General features: G+C 49.5%; 1 protein-coding gene across 1 annotated transcript in view; it reads left to right on the top strand.

Moving 5' to 3' along the window:
* The first annotated feature begins 765 nt into the window (after positions 1-765).
* The window catches only part of CAPN8 (calpain 8), a 62,817-nt gene continuing 46,777 nt past the window's right edge, over positions 766-16,805 (top strand). Inside the window, 2 exon segments of the mRNA XM_060142053.1 lie at positions 766-1,002; positions 4,193-4,262. Of these exon segments, the coding sequence (XP_059998036.1) occupies positions 766-1,002; positions 4,193-4,262 (307 nt within the window).

Genomic DNA, 16,805 nt, shown 5'->3' with positions numbered 1-16,805 from the left:
TTCCTGAGTGTTTCTTATGTACTATTCTAAGCAAATTCCATGTACTATCTCATCACCCTTCCAAACAACCCTATAAGGTAGAGCCTACGATTACCTTTCCCTTTACAGGTGAGAAAATTAAGGGGGTGAGAGGTTAACTAACTTGCCCAAGGTGACAGAGCTAATTACTGGTGCTGTTGGGCTAGATACCCAGGCAAAGGCCAAAGCCTTCACTTGTAGGAGGGACACCTTTGCTTGGGTTTACTCTGATCCACTCCATGAATCACCCTTCTCTGATATTTTTGTCCTTCTAGCGAATATGGAACTAAACTTTTCTGGAAGGAAAGGAGACCCCTCTAACCCCTTGCCCTCCTGCTGAGAACCAGTTCCTTGGAAAATACTGGCCTCAAGCTGCCCAATAAGCCTTCTCATCTCAGCTGATGGGACCAATGGGAAGTAAGCAGGGTCTTGCAATGAGATGGGGATGGATGGCTGTGATCCTAATGGATTTCTTAGGCTAATGGCCTGGGAGGGGCCCTGGAAGTTTCCCAGCCTCCAAATTGTCTGCTGAAAGCAGAAGGGGAGGGTGGGGCAGATTCATTTGCACCCTGGGTACATATCTGTTCCTGGCTGTGACTCACTTCCCTCTGGAGCAGGGCCTCGGGTGAGATGTTTACCTGTTCCACCTCCCCTTCACACTGCCTTACAGCTCCCCTCCCCATGGGGCGGATCTCTGACAGCACAGAGCAGCTCTGCCCTTCTGTCTACCCCACGGAGCCCTCGACCATGGCAGCGCTGGTGGCTAGACTATCCAAGCAGCAGGCGGCAGCTGAAGGTCTTGGCTCCAACCAGAAAGCCGTGAAGTACTTGGGCCAGGACTTTGAGACCCTGAGGCAGAAGTGCTTGGACTCATGGGTCCTAGTTAAGGATCCAGAGTTCCCAGCATCCCCACCAGCCTTGGACTACGAGGATCTTGGACCATGCTCCCCCCAAACTCAAGGCATTGTTTGGAAGCAGCCCGTGGTAAGGAGATGGGTTTGCTGTTGAGTGGCAGGATGGAGGGCCCTCGCTTCTGGTCAAAAGTAGCTGAGGGAGAAGTTATGGTTCTTGGCCCTCTGTTCCTGTAACCCGTATTTCAGCCTACCCCCACCCCTCCACTTTAAAAAACATCTTTTCAGAGGTGATCATGTATAGAGGGAAGGCATGCACTGGCTTTGGAACCAGACAAGTTAGATTTGAATCCTGCCTCTGCCTGTGTGGTCTTGGACAGATAATTGCTGTGATCCTCAGTTTTTTCATCTGTAAAATGGTGCTACTGGCATCTTATTTTTCAGTGTTGGTACAAGGACTGGAGATAAAGGTCAGAGCACAGTGCTTGGCATATAACAGGCACAGAAGGCATGGTAGCTATTGCCTAGGACCCCTGGGCCAGTGCAAGATGGAAAAAACCAATGCTAGAAGTAATCAGTCCTGGGGTACATTGTGATGTCGTGGCTGAAGTGTGCAGGGTTGTGAATTGTCATTGTTCTATTGAGGCTAGGGAGTGGAGAGGTGGGGCTGGGGGTCTGTGAATACAGATGGGAGTCAGGGACTCTGGGATGCTGTCACTGATTACCCCCGCCCCCAGATCTCAAGGGCAAGGGATGTAGAACCATCCCCCCAAAACCTGGGCCCATGACCTACTGCTCTGTGACCCTTGTCAGTGATTTAACCTCAAGGATAGGAGCCCCCCACACACAGAGTGGTTGTGAGAATTGAGATAATCCTTTGAAGTGCTCTGCTCAGTGCCTGGTCCACAAGTCTCATAAGAGAACACGCTTTGCGACCCTTGGCCAGGGGGCCGTTTGTCTTCTAGACCACGATGGGAAAATCAAGCCATGGTCCTTATTTTCTTGGCAATGGTTGAAGAGGGAAGTTAAGGAGAGAATGACTCCTTGGATGTGGTCAAAATCACCCTTTAACTCCAACTATCTCTACCCCTTCTGTTTTCATCCTATCAATTTTACACAACAGTTACCACCTCTGAGCATAACTCCTTTGCCCTTCTTCCCTCCAGCCCCCCATAGCCATCTTCCACGCCCCTCTGGAACCTATGTGGGTGCTCTGGGACGTTGGCAAAATCAAGGTTGGGAACCATGGTTTTATATTCTAGTGTCAAGAATTGGCAGCCACATTTCATTTCAACAGACAGTTTTTTTAGGCCTCTGTTTTGGGCCAGGCATTGGCTATGCCCTGTTTAGAAAGGTGGTCGGGGAGAAACTGAGCTGGGATCTCGGCTCTGAGGGAGACTGTGAGGAGGCAGACACATGAATAAAGGACCGACATCCTGGGCAGAATGAAGGAAGTGCTAACAGAGGCATCAATCACGGGCATGGCAATGTGGGATGTTAGGACTGAATGATGGAAAGACTTAGGGGAGGAGAATACATTCGAGTGGAACTGAAGGACCCCAAGGAGCTTGGGGGAGGGGAGATGGATATGGGGGGAGGGGAGAAGATTTCACTCTGTGACCAAAATCAGGTATCTTTAACCTTTGCCTAGTTTTTCTCTTTCATTTGAAATTCTTAAAGCCCTCACCTCCTCAACCACATTTCACATTCTCCCCTAAACTGTGTCTTTACCTGGTCTCACTGTCCACGTAAATATGATAAATTCAGACTGGAATGCTGATTTGTGCCTGTCAACAAAATGCTATAAAAGCCAGACCATGAGGTAGTAGAACCTGATTAATGTGGAACTGAAGTACTCCCATTATTGGGAGTTTTCAGATGAATAAATAAAAGCTTGTCGGAATGTACCCTCTCCATCCCCAGTCATCAGTGAAGGATTCTCACTCAGCTGCTTTGACCAGGCTGTGCTCACATATCACAGGATATATTACAGGACCCAGTTTTATCCTCTAAGATCTTACAGATTATTGAATAGACTCTTGAGTTTGTAATGACCCTGATTCTATCTCTATTGGGAAGGTGCCTTGGAATCTGGGAAAACAGCCTGTTCCTAAATACTTCATTTCTTTCTTCCCTTGAAGTCTCTCAGGGGCCTGCAGGAAGGTTGGGTGTCCAGAAATGAGGTGCACCAATGAGTTCATTTGCTCTTCTTTCCTCCCCTTCCCTCCCCTCCCCCTCCCTTCCCACTTCCTCCCTCCCTCCCCCTTCCCCCCTCCCTCCCTCCCTTCCTTCCATCCTCCCTCCCTCCCTCCCTTCCTTCCTTCCTCCCTCTCTTTCTTCCTTAAATTGTGGTAAAATACACACAACATATAATTTACCATCTTAACCTTTTTTTTTTTTTTTTTTGCAGTACGCGGGCCTCTCACCGTTGTGGCCTCTCCCGTTGCGGAGCACAGGCTCCAGACGTGCAGGCTCAGCAGCCATGGCTCACGGGCCCAGCCGCTCCGCAGCATGTGGGATCTTCCCGGACCGGGACACGAACCCGTGTCCCCTGCATCGGCAGGTGGACTCTTAACCACTGTGCCACCAGGGAAGCCCTGTTAGATTTTTTTTTACCCATATGCACATATTTTTTTTAATAGAAAACAAGTTAATGATTTTTTTTAATATTTGGAAGAAAAAAAAAAAGCCAGTCCAAAGGCACTGTCTTGGCCCATTTAGGTAGGAGCTAGCAGCTTTATACAAGGCTGTAGGGCTGCCACTTTGAGGTAGGTGAGCAGGGAAAGCGTAGGTCAGATGTGGGAATGGAGCTGAGTTCTCCTCTCTGTATAGGACACTTCCTGACGCCTCAGTGTTTCCATCAGCACACGGGGTCATCATTGAGTCAAGTATTTAATGAGCGTCTACAGGGTGCAGGGCATTTTGTTACAGTGTTACACATTAGCCTCATCCTCTCCCTGTAAATAGGGGTGTTGTCTGAATGGGTGAGATCATAGTTCCTCATGTCATTATCTCAGCCTTTGCCTTTCTCCTACCCTCCCCCCTACCCGCTTTCACACCCACACACCCACACAGTATGTATAGCGATACAGAGCTGGCCGTGGGCACCAGCTCCTGCTCTGCCACCCCTGGCTGTGTGACTGTGGGTAGCTCTCCTGCCTTCTCTGGGCTTCAGCATCCTCAGCAATAAAAGGCGGTATGTGCAGGAGATGTTCTCCTAGGTTTCTTCCATGAATTTTTATCAAGTTCTTTCACTCTTGCTGTCACCATCACTGGGCATCTGGTGACTTGTGTTTTGCAATTGCTTTCCCAATTGGTTTCAGGAATTGTGTCCCAGCCCTCAGTTTATCGTTGGTGGAGCCACGCGTACAGACGTTTGCCAGGGTGTGCTAGGTGAGTAACTGGGGAGAGTCCTATTTGATTTGGGAGACGGCAGGTGTGTACGTGTAGTGAGTAACGTCAGATTACGCTGTTAGAGTTGACCGACTACATTATGTCTGTGACTTATCCGTATGCGTTTGTGTTTTGAGACCGTACTCTCCATTCTGTGTCTGGAATGCTGGAACTACATTTGGTTCCTCCTAACAAGAGATTTTCCATAGGCTCATTTAACCCCTTTTAGTGCTAGAGTCACGAGCCAGAATTATAGGCATGCAGTAGATAACCACGCTGTGCTGTGTTTTGATAGTAGTGACCTTTAAGTGGATGTAATTTGCCCTGTGGAATGGCCATGTCTATATAATTATGGGCTGTCATAATAGATGCTCTTAGCATGAGTAAGAAAAGAAGAATCCCAGCTTTCCAGCCAAGCTTCTTTCCAGCCCGGAATCCTGGGATTAAGAACCTTCACTTCCCAACCTTTCATATTCCCTCCAAATCAGGCTCAGTTAAGTTGAGGAAATAATTTATTTTGTACGTTCTAGCCTTAAGTGTTGGAAACCGAGGTTCTCCTTGATAGCAGATCAGCACTGTTGATCTCATAAGCCCTCCTGATCCCGCGGAGCGGCTGGGCCCGTGAGCCATGGCTGCTGAGCCTGCGTGTCTGGAGCCTGTGCTCCGCAATGGGAGAGGCCACAATGGTGAGAGGCCCGCGTACCGCAAAAAAAAAAAAAAAGGTTAAGATGGTGCACAGTTTCTTCATTGAGTGGGACAACACTGACGTTTCAGGGACAACACGGCTCTGAATTGAATTCGCTGGGCTTCCAAACGGCCAGCCAGTGACAGCTTCAGGAAATAGACCTGGAAACGAAGGCAGGAGGAGACAAATCCTATTTGCTGAAAATTAGCCAAACAAACAAAATCTCAGCATCCACGTGGCCCCGATCACCCTTTATCCTTCAGGAGATTTCCCCTCCATCCTTTTTCTCCTTGTTCCTCCTGTTCTCTTGAGCCTGTGGGAAACTTTTATGATTTTGAATCACCGGCATTTATTTTAAATGCTTCCAATGTTCTCTCCTTTGACGAGTATAGCCGATATCCCCTTAGCCAGAGCTCATGGTGCGTGAGCACAAAGCAGTGAGAGCGATTCGGGTACCACACAGACGCGAGCCCTGTGCCCTGAAAGCCACAGTCTCCTAAGCCTTTGTGTGAGGGCTCACACAGGGGTAGCGTTCTGACCTTTTATTGCTCTGGATGACTGTGCTGTGCCTTTTTACTTCCAGCTAAATATTTAACCTAATTTAGCACGTGTCTCAGGGAAACACAGCTTCTAATCTATGCTTTTAACAGCTTCTTGTTGTAGATGTTTTGACTTTGGCAAAGGTATTTAATAAGTGTCTTTTAATTGATCAACTTGGATAGATCTTCCTTTGAATAGTTTTAAGCTCAGAGAAAAGAAGCGTTCCCAAAAGAGCCGAGCGTTACCATGGTGAGCGTGCGCTGCTGATGGAGCCTGCAGCTAGAGGAGCAGTAAATGAACCTGATTCTCCGAATCCGACTCACGTCAAAGTGAGGGGGCCACGCCGTGGAGGCTGCTCCGGGTTAGCCCTGCTGCAGTGGTGGTTTTTAATGAGCAGAGCGGAAAGTGGGTGTTGAGTCCAATTTCCTGAAGGATGCTGGGTACGGGGCTGGAGGGCCTGTGGACCAGATGGAGCCTCAACGTGTATCGAAGTGGGTGCCTGCACGCCAGGCCTGCAACTCAGCACCAGGGTGGTTGCCAGGAGCTGAGTGACAACAACCTGTGTGGCCTGTGAGACTTGAGCTCGGTGGCGTTAACGATGGGGTGGATCCTGGCGAGATTAAGAAGAAAACTTCCTGATCAGAGAACCAGGGCGTGTCAAGCTGCATCTGTTGAATCAGGGTGTGACAGGGATTCATGTTTGTTCAGTGCCTTTCAGGCTTGACACAGTCCAGCACAGTGCAGTGGGGTCTGTTCCAGGTTTAAAACATCTTTGTTATTATTTTTTATTTATTATTATCTTAAAAATTTATTTATTTATTTTTGGCTGCGTTGGGTCTTCATTGCTGCACGCGGGCTTTCGCTAGTTGCGGTGAGCGGGGGCTACTCTTCATTGCGGTGCGCGGGCTTCTCATTGCTGTGGCCTCTCGTTGCGGAGCACAGGCTCTAGGCGCGCGGGCTTCAGTAGTTGCAGCACATGGGCTCAGTAGTTGTGGCTCACGGACTCTAGAGCGCAGGTTCAGTAGTTGTGGCACATGGGCTTAGTTGCTCCGCGGCATGTGGGATCTTCCCGGACCAGGGCTCGAACCCGTGTCCCCTGCATTGGCAGGCGGATTCTTAACCAGTGCGCCACCAGGGAAGTCCTGTTATTATTTTTTAGCAGTTGATCTATATAATGAAAATGATGTCCTTTATACAGTTTTGTGTTACCGTGATTTTATTATTATTTTGAATACACACTGTTCAAAAATGAAAACAACTGAAAGGTCCACCGTGAAGATTCAGCTTCCTGTCTGTCTCCATCTATTCCACTGCTTGCTGTCCTGGAACTTTTTTTTTTCCTTATCCTTTCACTGTTTCTTTATGCAAATTCAAGCAAGTCTAAATACGTATTCTAATTTGTATCCCCTTCTTGCCTTGAAAGCAGCATACTGTAAACACTGTTTAGCACCTTTCCATTATTTGTTATTATTTTACTAAATAAAATGTCTTGGAGCTCTTTCCATGTCAGCGTATGAAGGGCTTCATTCCTTTGTAACCACTCAGAATATTGCAGTCCATTGTGCGAAGTACCAGTTGATTTAGCCTGTCTCCTACTGATGGACACGAGTTATTTTCTCTCTTCAGCTATTATACAAAATGGTGCAGTGAATGTCCTTCTCCGCGGTAGTGTGTGTGTGAGGGTTTTTGTCAGCAGGTTTGAAGTGTGGCTGCTTCAGTCACCATGGAATATCTTTCCCTTCTATTTGATTCCCAGTGCTTAGTGACCTCATATTCAGTCCCACTATCACCACTGTCTTATCTACTCTGAGGAAAGGGCCCAGGACAATCATTTACACTTTAGTGTGAATTTGAGTCAGTGGGCTACCAGAGGATTTGTATATTGAACATTATCTCCAGAGCATGAAAGAATTGTACCGTTACATCTTTAGTTACACCAACTCTCACTAACTTATTTCTTTTTGGTATGAATGCAGACAATGAAGCACAGTAATAGAAATCATGGCTTATATTCATATTACATTACAATTGTTGCAAATAATTCAAAATACCACATATTCATCATTACCTCAGAATTATGGTGCTTATTAGTCGCCACTCCAAAACTTTTATATAGAATGTTAATAAAGAAGTACGAACCTTACCATATTCTAATGTTAAAAACATATTTTGATAACTATTTCAATGTAATTATATTATATATATACAATGTATTTCTCGCCAAGCCAGGCTTCATCCTCGCCATGTGAGCCCCTTGCCTCCCACCAGAGTCTGTGCTCATGTAAAGTCCAGGAGCTAACTTTCTTTGGAGACATTATTATAGGAAGAAAGACTGGGAAGTCTGCAATGCTAAAGATTCAATTGCTCCAGGTAATTCTTACTGTGTAATATGACTTTCTGTTGGGTGACTCAGTCTCTGCCTGAGGGCGGTGTGGTTTGCCTCCACACCAGTAATCAAATGCGTATCTGTTGATGAAATAGCCCCCAGACAAAATCCCTCCCTGGATCCCCAGGCCTGGAGTTCTTCACCCGGACACACACCGAGGAGGGCTTCCCTGCAGCTGCAGCCTTACCACGCTTGGTCTTCCTGGCAGAGCCCCCGCTCACCAGATCTAGCAAGGGCCACACACACAGCATCCCTCCAGTGTGAGGAGATCTCAGGGCCACACCATAGTGAGAGGGAATAAGTTGTTAAGTGTGGGATTATGCCCTGTCGGGCGCGTCTGCGGTGCCCACTTCCAGCGAAGGCTCATGGTTGGCGCATCACACAGGGAACTGCGGGCACCTCGTTTGTCCCTCTGCTGCCTGTCCCAGCACCGTCTGTCTCTCCTTTGCATGTTGGACCATGAATGTCCCTCTGAGGCCTCTGTGTCCACAGAAATAGATTCTGTCCCACCACGAAGTACATGCTTCTGGCTTCTTTCACCCGACGCGGTAAGTCATGACTCTGGACTGGCCAGGACTCCTTTAGTCATTGGCTTCAGAAGTTCAACCCAACCAGCTTAAAGAAAAAGGAGAAGTTATTGGCTCATCCAACTAGACCGTGGAAAGGGAAGGGCAGTGCTGGCCTCGAGAAGCCTGGATCTAGGGATCTAGGTGTTCCTGGAGCTCTCTCTGTCTGTCCTGTCTCCACTCCACCCTCTTCCATGCCAGGCAGGCTTCACGCAGAAGGAGAGATGACCACTAGGGTTCCAGACTTCAACTTGGTAGTATCGCAAACCACCTTTGATTTTACAGATCTCAGAAAAAGTCTCTGATCTGGTGGTTGGGATCTTTGCCCACTCCTTGGGTTCAGCCAGAGGGGTGAGGTGCTGTTTGACTGGCTCAGCTTGGGTCATGGGCTTTGCTCTTCTGACTGCCAGGCTCCCCCCAAACCACAGGGGGTTCTCCAAAAGAAGGGGGTGGTGTGCAGTGGGCTGACAGAACGGAGAAAGTGTATCTCAATATGCCAGTGGGGTGGCGGGGACCAGGTCTGGCCAGACTGTGCTCTCCCCGCCCCAGGTCACCTTGGTCCTGCCATCTTCTCCCTGCCCCTGAATCCACCACCCTGCAGTGCTCCGGGACATGTCCCTCCCTGAAGGCTGCTCTCTTTCTCTGGATCTGTGCTACCAGCAGTGCCTAATTCAGCACCCCGGGTGCAAAGAGCCCCCCAGGGAGACCTGGGTCTTCATGGTCTGCCTGTGGCTTCACCACCTCAGTTTGCACAGCTGTACAGTGGGCTTGTAATCAAACCCAGCCTGCCGGGTGGTTTTGATGAGTAGAGAATTGACACGGCTCCTCGTCCGCCCGGAAGTGGGCACTGCGATGGGCAGAAGGGGTTGTAATAACCCTGGGAGCCCTGCCTGTGTGTTCCATGGGACTGACTCTCTTCTGCATCTCTGTAATCCACCGTGCCTGGGGTGTAGCAGGGCTCCGTGAATGTTTACTGGACTTCTGATCTGTTACCTAAGCCCTTTGCCTTGTATCACTATTAAATCATGAAGACAGGGGTATCTTACGTCAGAGGCTACTTGTGTTTTTTCTTCCTTCTTTGCCAATATCACTCTTGGCCATCAGGCTGGATCAGGTATTTCGAATAAAGAAATCCCAACCTGGGGACTCCCCTGGTGGTCCAGTGGTTAGGACTCGGCACTTTCACTGCAGGGGGCCTGGGTTCGATCCCCAGTTGGGGAACTACGATCCCGCAAGCTGGGAGGCACCGCCAAAGGAAAAAAAAGAAAAAATAAAATCCCCATCCTGAAGGTGACTACATGTCTTTATTATTATTTATTTATTTATTTATTTATTTATTTATTTATTTATTTATTTTTGCGGCACGCGGGCCTCTCACTGTCGTGGCCTCTCCTGTTGTGGAGCACAGGCTCCGGACGCGCAGGCTCAGCAGCCATGGCTCATGGGCCCAGCCGCTCCGCGGCATGTGGGATCTTCCCGGACCGGGGCACGAACCCGTGTCCCCTGCATCGGCAGGTGGACTCTCAACCACTGCGCTACCAGGGAAACCCTCCCCTGTATTTTTGATTGTTTTGTGTTGGGTGGTAATTGCTAATAATAGGAGCCTTATTGAAGGCTTTTCTCTGCAGCCGGCACCAAGCTAAGCACTTTCATAGATTATCTCCTTTTTATCTTTATAACAACTCCAAGAAGTAGCAACTGTATCATGCCATTGCCCTGTAAGTAGCTGCTACTAGATGAGGTAGGTCAGAAGGTGAACCAAATGTTAATGAGGGGTGGGGGAGGAGTAGTGAAGGCAGATGCAAAGCAGGGATTTGAGGAGAGGCTAAGGAGAAGCTGTGTGTGGTCTCAGGGGAGGAGAGAAGGCTCCTGAAACTTCATGATCGTCTTGCCCAGGAGTCTAGGGCGCAGTATTTCATATAGGGGGATAATCCCATTTGCTTCGGCTTCCGAGGGCTCTGCAGGGTGTGGAAAGGCAGGAAGCTAGTCATCCTGCTGCACTAGACCTGGCTCGGACACTGACTGACCTTGAGACGTCCCGTAGCTGCTCCGGGCCTCAGCTGTACAGATCTGGAAAGTGGGGATTAAATGCCCCCTTCACCCGGTGCAGAGCCTGAGAGGTTCAAATGTAGGAAGGCACTCTCCTTTTTGGGGGGATGCTGACGAAGGGGGGGCCTTATGTGATTTCAGGGGAATTCTTGGAGAGTGAAGGGCTGAGCTTCGGGTGCCTTTTTGTTCTCATCTCCATTTTGAAAGAACGCACCCGGCCCAGAAACCGTTGGATTAACCTACTTCAGGATTTGGCAGGATTTTTCAGGGGCCAGGCACGCATGGTCCATTAGCCCAGAGTACATCTGCAGCTCCAAGAAGGTGCAGACAACAGGCACTTTACACGTAACTCAGAGCGGGAGGTGGTAGTGCTGAATGGACGTGAGCAGAGCAGGGTCCATTGTGACCTGTGAGTGTGACTGGTTCCCAGACGCATTGAGGGAAAGAGACCACTGCAGACAGAGCCCGAGAGCCACCACCTACTAGCCCAGGAGACACTGAGGCCCCTGTTTAGCCCTGGATACGGGAAGGCCACTGGAGTTGTCCCTTCTGAGCAGAAGTGTCGCTTATCGTGGGAGGCTTTCTGAAAGCTCATCTCAGACAGCGCCTCTGGAGTCCCTGTGATCTAAAACCGCTTTCACCTTCCCCAGGAGCCCTGCCTAGGGAAGTGGGGAACTAACTAAATTTAGTCCAGCTCAACTTAAAACTTTGTCCAAACCAGTAGTTGAAACAGTCTTTTCTGGCGTAACTCGGTCCCTTTTGGGAAGGGAAGACTCTTTAGTCCTCCAGATTCTTCTCCTCTGTCCTCTCCTCCCCAAGATGGCCAGATGGGGCCTCCTGTGCACTGGCCATGTCTGCTGGAGGGGTGGTTGGTCTGCTTCCTGCCCTGCCTTCTGGTGGCATCACACTGGTGGCCTCTGTCCCTTATTTGCTGAGGCCACAGGGGAGCTCAGGGGGTTTCCTGAGTGTCAGGCAGGCACCTCTGTCCATCACGGCTCACCACGCTCTTCATTCTGTGGGGGCTGCCCATGCCTTCTCTGGTGCAGAACTTCTCCCCACAATGGTTTTCTCTCTGAGTCCCACCTGGGGAGGGAGTCCTCTGGGCTCACCTCACCCCCTTTGGGCCCCTCCTCCTTGCTCTGGACTTTTGAAGCCCACCTCTTCCTGCCCATCTCTCTCTGCCGTCCCTGAAGCTGTATTGGCAAGTGGGGTCAGGGTAGAGGGAAGCTGGCTTACCCACTGGGGACCATTAATCAAGATACTCAAGAGGCCCCCTAAAGATATGTCTGCTGTTACATGTACATCCATGTGCATCTTTTATATTTTTTATGTCCTGATGTCCTCTCTTCCAACTGGAGGTTGATATTTATGTGTATTCTTAAACATCTCTCTTGTTGCAAGTAAGTCCTTTGTGCTTAAATGATCCTATACAATAAACTGTGAGGTACAATCCCATTTTACAGATTAGAAAACAGGATCGTAAGAGTTAAGGGTTGGCTACAGGTCACTCAGCAGACAAGTCAGGGCCTGAGGATTTAAACCCGGGCTTTCTGAGGGCAAAGGCCATGTTATTTTGACTTTTCTAAGCTTGTGGTTCCCCAAGGGCAGGGACCACGCCTTTTACATCTCTCTTGTCCCAGTGTCCTACATGAGCAATGATTGCTAAATGCTGGTGAGTGATGATGACATAGAAGAACTACTTCCAAATCCTGAAAGAAGGGAACCTCTCAAACATATGTTTTCCAAGGAGGGTTGGAGGCTGGTACGAGATAGGGGAGATTTACAAATGATTCAAAGAGGACACGAATGTGAATGGAGTGTTCTGCTAGGCTGTAGGGGGTGTGAACATGGCTGATTCACTCACTCCCCTCGCCCTGTGCACAGCCCGGCCAGCCTGGGTAGGCACTGCTCCAGGGAGTGATGTGGCTTGGGGGAGCAGGTAACAATAATCTCAGAGTAAACAGGGGCCCTGAGGATTTCAAAAGGCCACTGCAGAGCTGGAGCCCGATGTCTATCTGTGCTCCAGGGCTAAGCCTGGGGAGAGGGCAGAGGGGTGTCTGGGATGGAGGCTGGCTGCAGGAAGGGGGCTGGGGGGTTCCAGTGGAAATGATGTCGTCCAGTTTCAGAAATGTCTAGCTTTGCCTCTGCTTGCGGAGGTGAGGGCTGGCATCTCTATGATTTGCAGGGAAAGAGGAATGGCGGAATGATATAGCTCAGAGGGGTGCGCAGGGGGTCAAATGGTCACTCTTCCAAATCCAGGTGGGTGGGCCTGAGTCTTATCATGCTACACCCGAGGTCTTGAGACGAGCACATGTTGGAAGCTGGGTAAGATGACACCCTACTCTGGCTTGGGTGCCTGCCGACCTTGATGAGCGAGTCAGAGCCTTCCTCTGGCTGTTATAATTTTCTTTAACCAGGGCAGACAGGAGCGAGAGAGGGAAGGGGGAAACAGAAAGTGGTTCCCAGAAGACTCTAGGAGTAATAGACTAAAGAAACATCATTATCATTCTCATCACTGACGTTTCCATACTGCGCAGTTGTTGAAAACCGGAGACTTATGCAAAGCCGTTTTGTCCAACCTCCCTCCCGTGCAGACTTTCCTCAACCCCTGATTTTACTGTGGTCGTTCTGGCTCATGAGGTCTCGATGCGGGGGAAATGATCCTCCATCCCCCAACCCAGAGGATGTTTGGCAGTGTCTGCCATCATTTTAGGCTGTCACACTGGGAGGCAGGTGCTACTGGCATCTAGTGGGTAGAGGCCAGGGATGCTTTTGAACATCTGTAGTGCACAGGAGAGCCCACAGCACAGAATTATCCAGACCAAAGTGTCAGCAGTGCTCAGTTAGAGAAACCTGCTCCGGCTGGATACACTATGTTATAGGAGCTTTGTAATTTAATTTCTTGTTCAGTTTTAATATTTTTTCCTCTTTTAATTGAAGTATAGTTGATTTACAATGTTGTGTTGTTTTCGGCTGTCCAGCAAAGTGAGTCAGTTTTATATATATATATACTCTTTTTCAGATTCTTTTCCGTTATGGGTTATTACAAGATATTGAATAGAGTTCCCTGTGCTATACGGTAGGTCCTTGTTGTCTAACTATTTTATAAATAGTAGTGTGTATCTGCTAATCCCAAACTTACGGGAACTTTATTAACTAAGATAGTCTCTAAATTCTCAGTCTGGTTCTAGTCTTTAAAAAATTTTTAATGTCACATTTCTTTTTTAAAAAATTAATTAATTAATTAATTTTTGGCTGCTTTGGGTTTTCGTTGCTGTGCGAGGGCTTTCTCGAGCGGGGGCTACTCTTCGCTGTGGTGCGCAGGCTTCTCATTGTGGTGGCTTCTCTTGTTGTGGAGCACGGGCTCTAGGTGCACAGGCTTCAGTAGCTGTAGCACGCAGGCTCAGTAGTTGTGGCTCGCAGGCTCTAGAGCGCAGGCTCAGTAGTTGTGGCGCACGGGCTTAGTTGCTCTGCGGCATGTGGGATCTTCCCGGACCAGGGCTCGAACCCGTGTCCCCTGCATTGGCAGGTGGATTCTTAACCACTGTACCACCAGGGAAGCCCCTGGTTCTAACCTTATACAGTATTCATGTATGCTGTTTTATCTCTCCCTGCTCGAGATATCAACCGCAAAATGGGCTAAGCCATGAGACTTTCTTGCTGGTAATTAGGATATGAATTGTCAGATCCCATCCGACACTTTGCTACCTACATGACTTCGTTCAAGGAAGCGTTTTGTGCCGGGGCCTTCAGTCAGCTCTCGATCTAGCCTGAGAGATGGGCATTGTCAACAAAGCCAGCACGGCCGCAAGGGTGTGTGTATGTGTTTTAATGTCGCCAAAAAGGCAGGAACTGAATGCCGAGGACTGGAAAAGGCAGGTTCACCCACGGGAGGGAGGGGAGGAGGGAGGCTCTGGTGATTGCTTTGCTTGGCACTAATGTGCAGAGCGAAGACAGCAGCCTGAGTGTGAAACACTGCAGCCGCCTTACCGCGAAGAGGGGACATGGAGGCCTCAGCTGGGGCAGAACATTAAAGATGGATTTTTGGAGAACAAGCGCACATTAGCAGGTCAGAATCTCTGCGTTACATTCAGATGTGCAATCATCATGGCATTCTTTACCTTCCTCGACTGCTCTCAAGGAAGCCCTAGTTTGCACTGACCATGAGTTGGGGGGAAACGTCAACTAGCCAATAAAAGGTATTTTCTGCCTCTGCCTGTTTCGGGCTCTTGTCTCTTTCGGATAAATATTCCTCCTTCAGCCACTCTGTTTGGGGGCTTTCTTGCTTCTTCAAGGCTGGCCCCTCTCTGGCCTCCCCGGGACAGTGCCTGCATGGAAGGAAAGGCTGAACGTCCCCCAGCCTATGGGAGAAGAGTGGCTGGCCCTTGGGTGCCCGCTGCTGTCCTCTGGGTCCCACTGGTCTCCTGGGACTAGCGTGTGGTGTGGTCTGTTCTGCTGGTGCTGTCGGGGTCCAGTGGACCTTCCCTGGCTGACCGAGGCCCGACTCGGTGCGCTGTCACGCCTCGGGCCTGGCCCTGAGCCACGCGGTCGCCATGGCCTCTGTGGTGGGATTGACGTGCCTTCTCCCTGCGCTCAGCTCAGTCACTATCTGACGGCAGAGGGAGACTTGGGGGTGCCCTTTACCACCTTCTCTCACCTCCTCTCCACCTGAGCACTCCGTGTTACCATTTTTATTCTGCTCCCACGTGCCCCGTGGGAAGCAGGGCGTAAATGCTCTCTGCTTCAGCTTCTCTTTAATCTCTCTGTGGTTTTTCTATTGTACCTGCTCCGGCCATTGTTCAACCTCAAGGTGGAAGAGGGGCGATGCAAGCAGTTCCAATGTCTGACCTTTTCTCCTTTTTCCCGTCTTCTCTCCTGCTTGTAGTCCAGAAGCATCTCCACTTCCCCCCTGATGTCTGGAAAATTCTCTTAAGTCATAGCCCAAGTTCTTGCTACCTAGGGTTTGTCATAACACTAGGTGTTTAGATCATCAAGCTTTGATAACATGTAAATGGAATTTTTGAATTTAGAGTTGTTTTTTTTTTAAGAAAACCTGACTCAGGATTATTATTTCTTTATTTTTATTTTTATTTTTTTTGCGGTACGCGGGCCTCTCACTGTTGTGGCCTCTCCCGTTGCGGAGCACAGGCTCCAGACGCGCAGGCTCAGCGGCCATGGCTCATGGGCCCAGCCGCTCCGCGGCATGTGGCATCTTCCCGGACCGGGGCACGAACCCGTGTCCCCTGCATCGGCAGGCGGACTCTCAACCACTGCGCCACCAGGGAAGCCCCAGGATTATTATTTCTTGATTGGCTTAAAATGCGTTTTTGACAGAGCAGAGCAAAGACTTCATTGTAGGGGCTGGGGTCTGCCTGCTGTTTACTAGAAGGCCTGAAGCCTGCTGATGCAGTGGGTGGGGAGATCGAGGGGAGCATTATTTCAGTGGAGTAAAAAAATAAATCAGTTTATTACTTTAATAAATATTAAACCCATTACGTATATAACCTGAAGAAGGAGTAGGAAGAAGAAAGCTCAGCTGGTCGCAGACCCCCGGTAAGGTCAGTGACGCAAAACCCTGCCCCTCCAGCTCCCTGGTCAGCCAACACTCTAACCAGGACCCGCCCTTGCTGGAAAGTGGCTGGAGAGGCAGGCGTTGTCCATCAAGACTCTTTCCCAGCTTTTTCTGTCCACCCTATTCACCACCAACCTTAGATCCAAAAGCCTCTCAGTTGCCTTTGGAAATTAAACTTATGCTCAGGGTCCAAGCCGTGTGTCCATGGAGGAGAACGTGATGAATGTGTACAAGCATCCAGGCAGATCCCCAAACACGTTTCTGAAATGTTTTGAGCGACGGCATAAATGTCTGTCTTCCCGAGAGAGCTCTCAGAAGAGGAACACGCTCACTGGATCTGTGCCTGAGAGAAAGCATCTTTGTGATGACAGCGCGTGCACACCTTACGGAGTCCCTGGCAGGCATCCCAAAGCCCGTGTACGCACTGCATCTCCTTGCAGCTCTGTGTTGGCCCTGAGAGCCAGGTGGACCCCGGGAAATGGCAACAGTGAGGCAGATGAAGAGAAAGTTAAACTCTCTTCCAGCTGGGCAGCCCCTTTTGATGTCAGCAACTGAGGGGCACTTTGTGTCCGTGCTGTGAATTGTAATGACTACGGGATGTTCCAGGTGGGCTGTTGGAAGCAGCTGTATGGGAGCAAGAATGTCAGTATCAGAAGAGAGCCAGGATTGCACCTCATCATGAGGGCAGGTGCTGCTCTGACCTCTGTGAGAGGCCACCTGGCACAGGGAGGGCTGCAGCCCAGTC

The sequence above is a fragment of the Lagenorhynchus albirostris genome, chromosome 2, assembly GCF_949774975.1.
Source record: "Lagenorhynchus albirostris chromosome 2, mLagAlb1.1, whole genome shotgun sequence".
In the NCBI taxonomy this organism is placed as follows: domain Eukaryota; kingdom Metazoa; phylum Chordata; class Mammalia; order Artiodactyla; family Delphinidae; genus Lagenorhynchus; species Lagenorhynchus albirostris.
The sequence above is the reverse complement of the archived record's forward strand: the minus strand, read 5'-3'. Positions and strand labels throughout refer to the sequence as shown.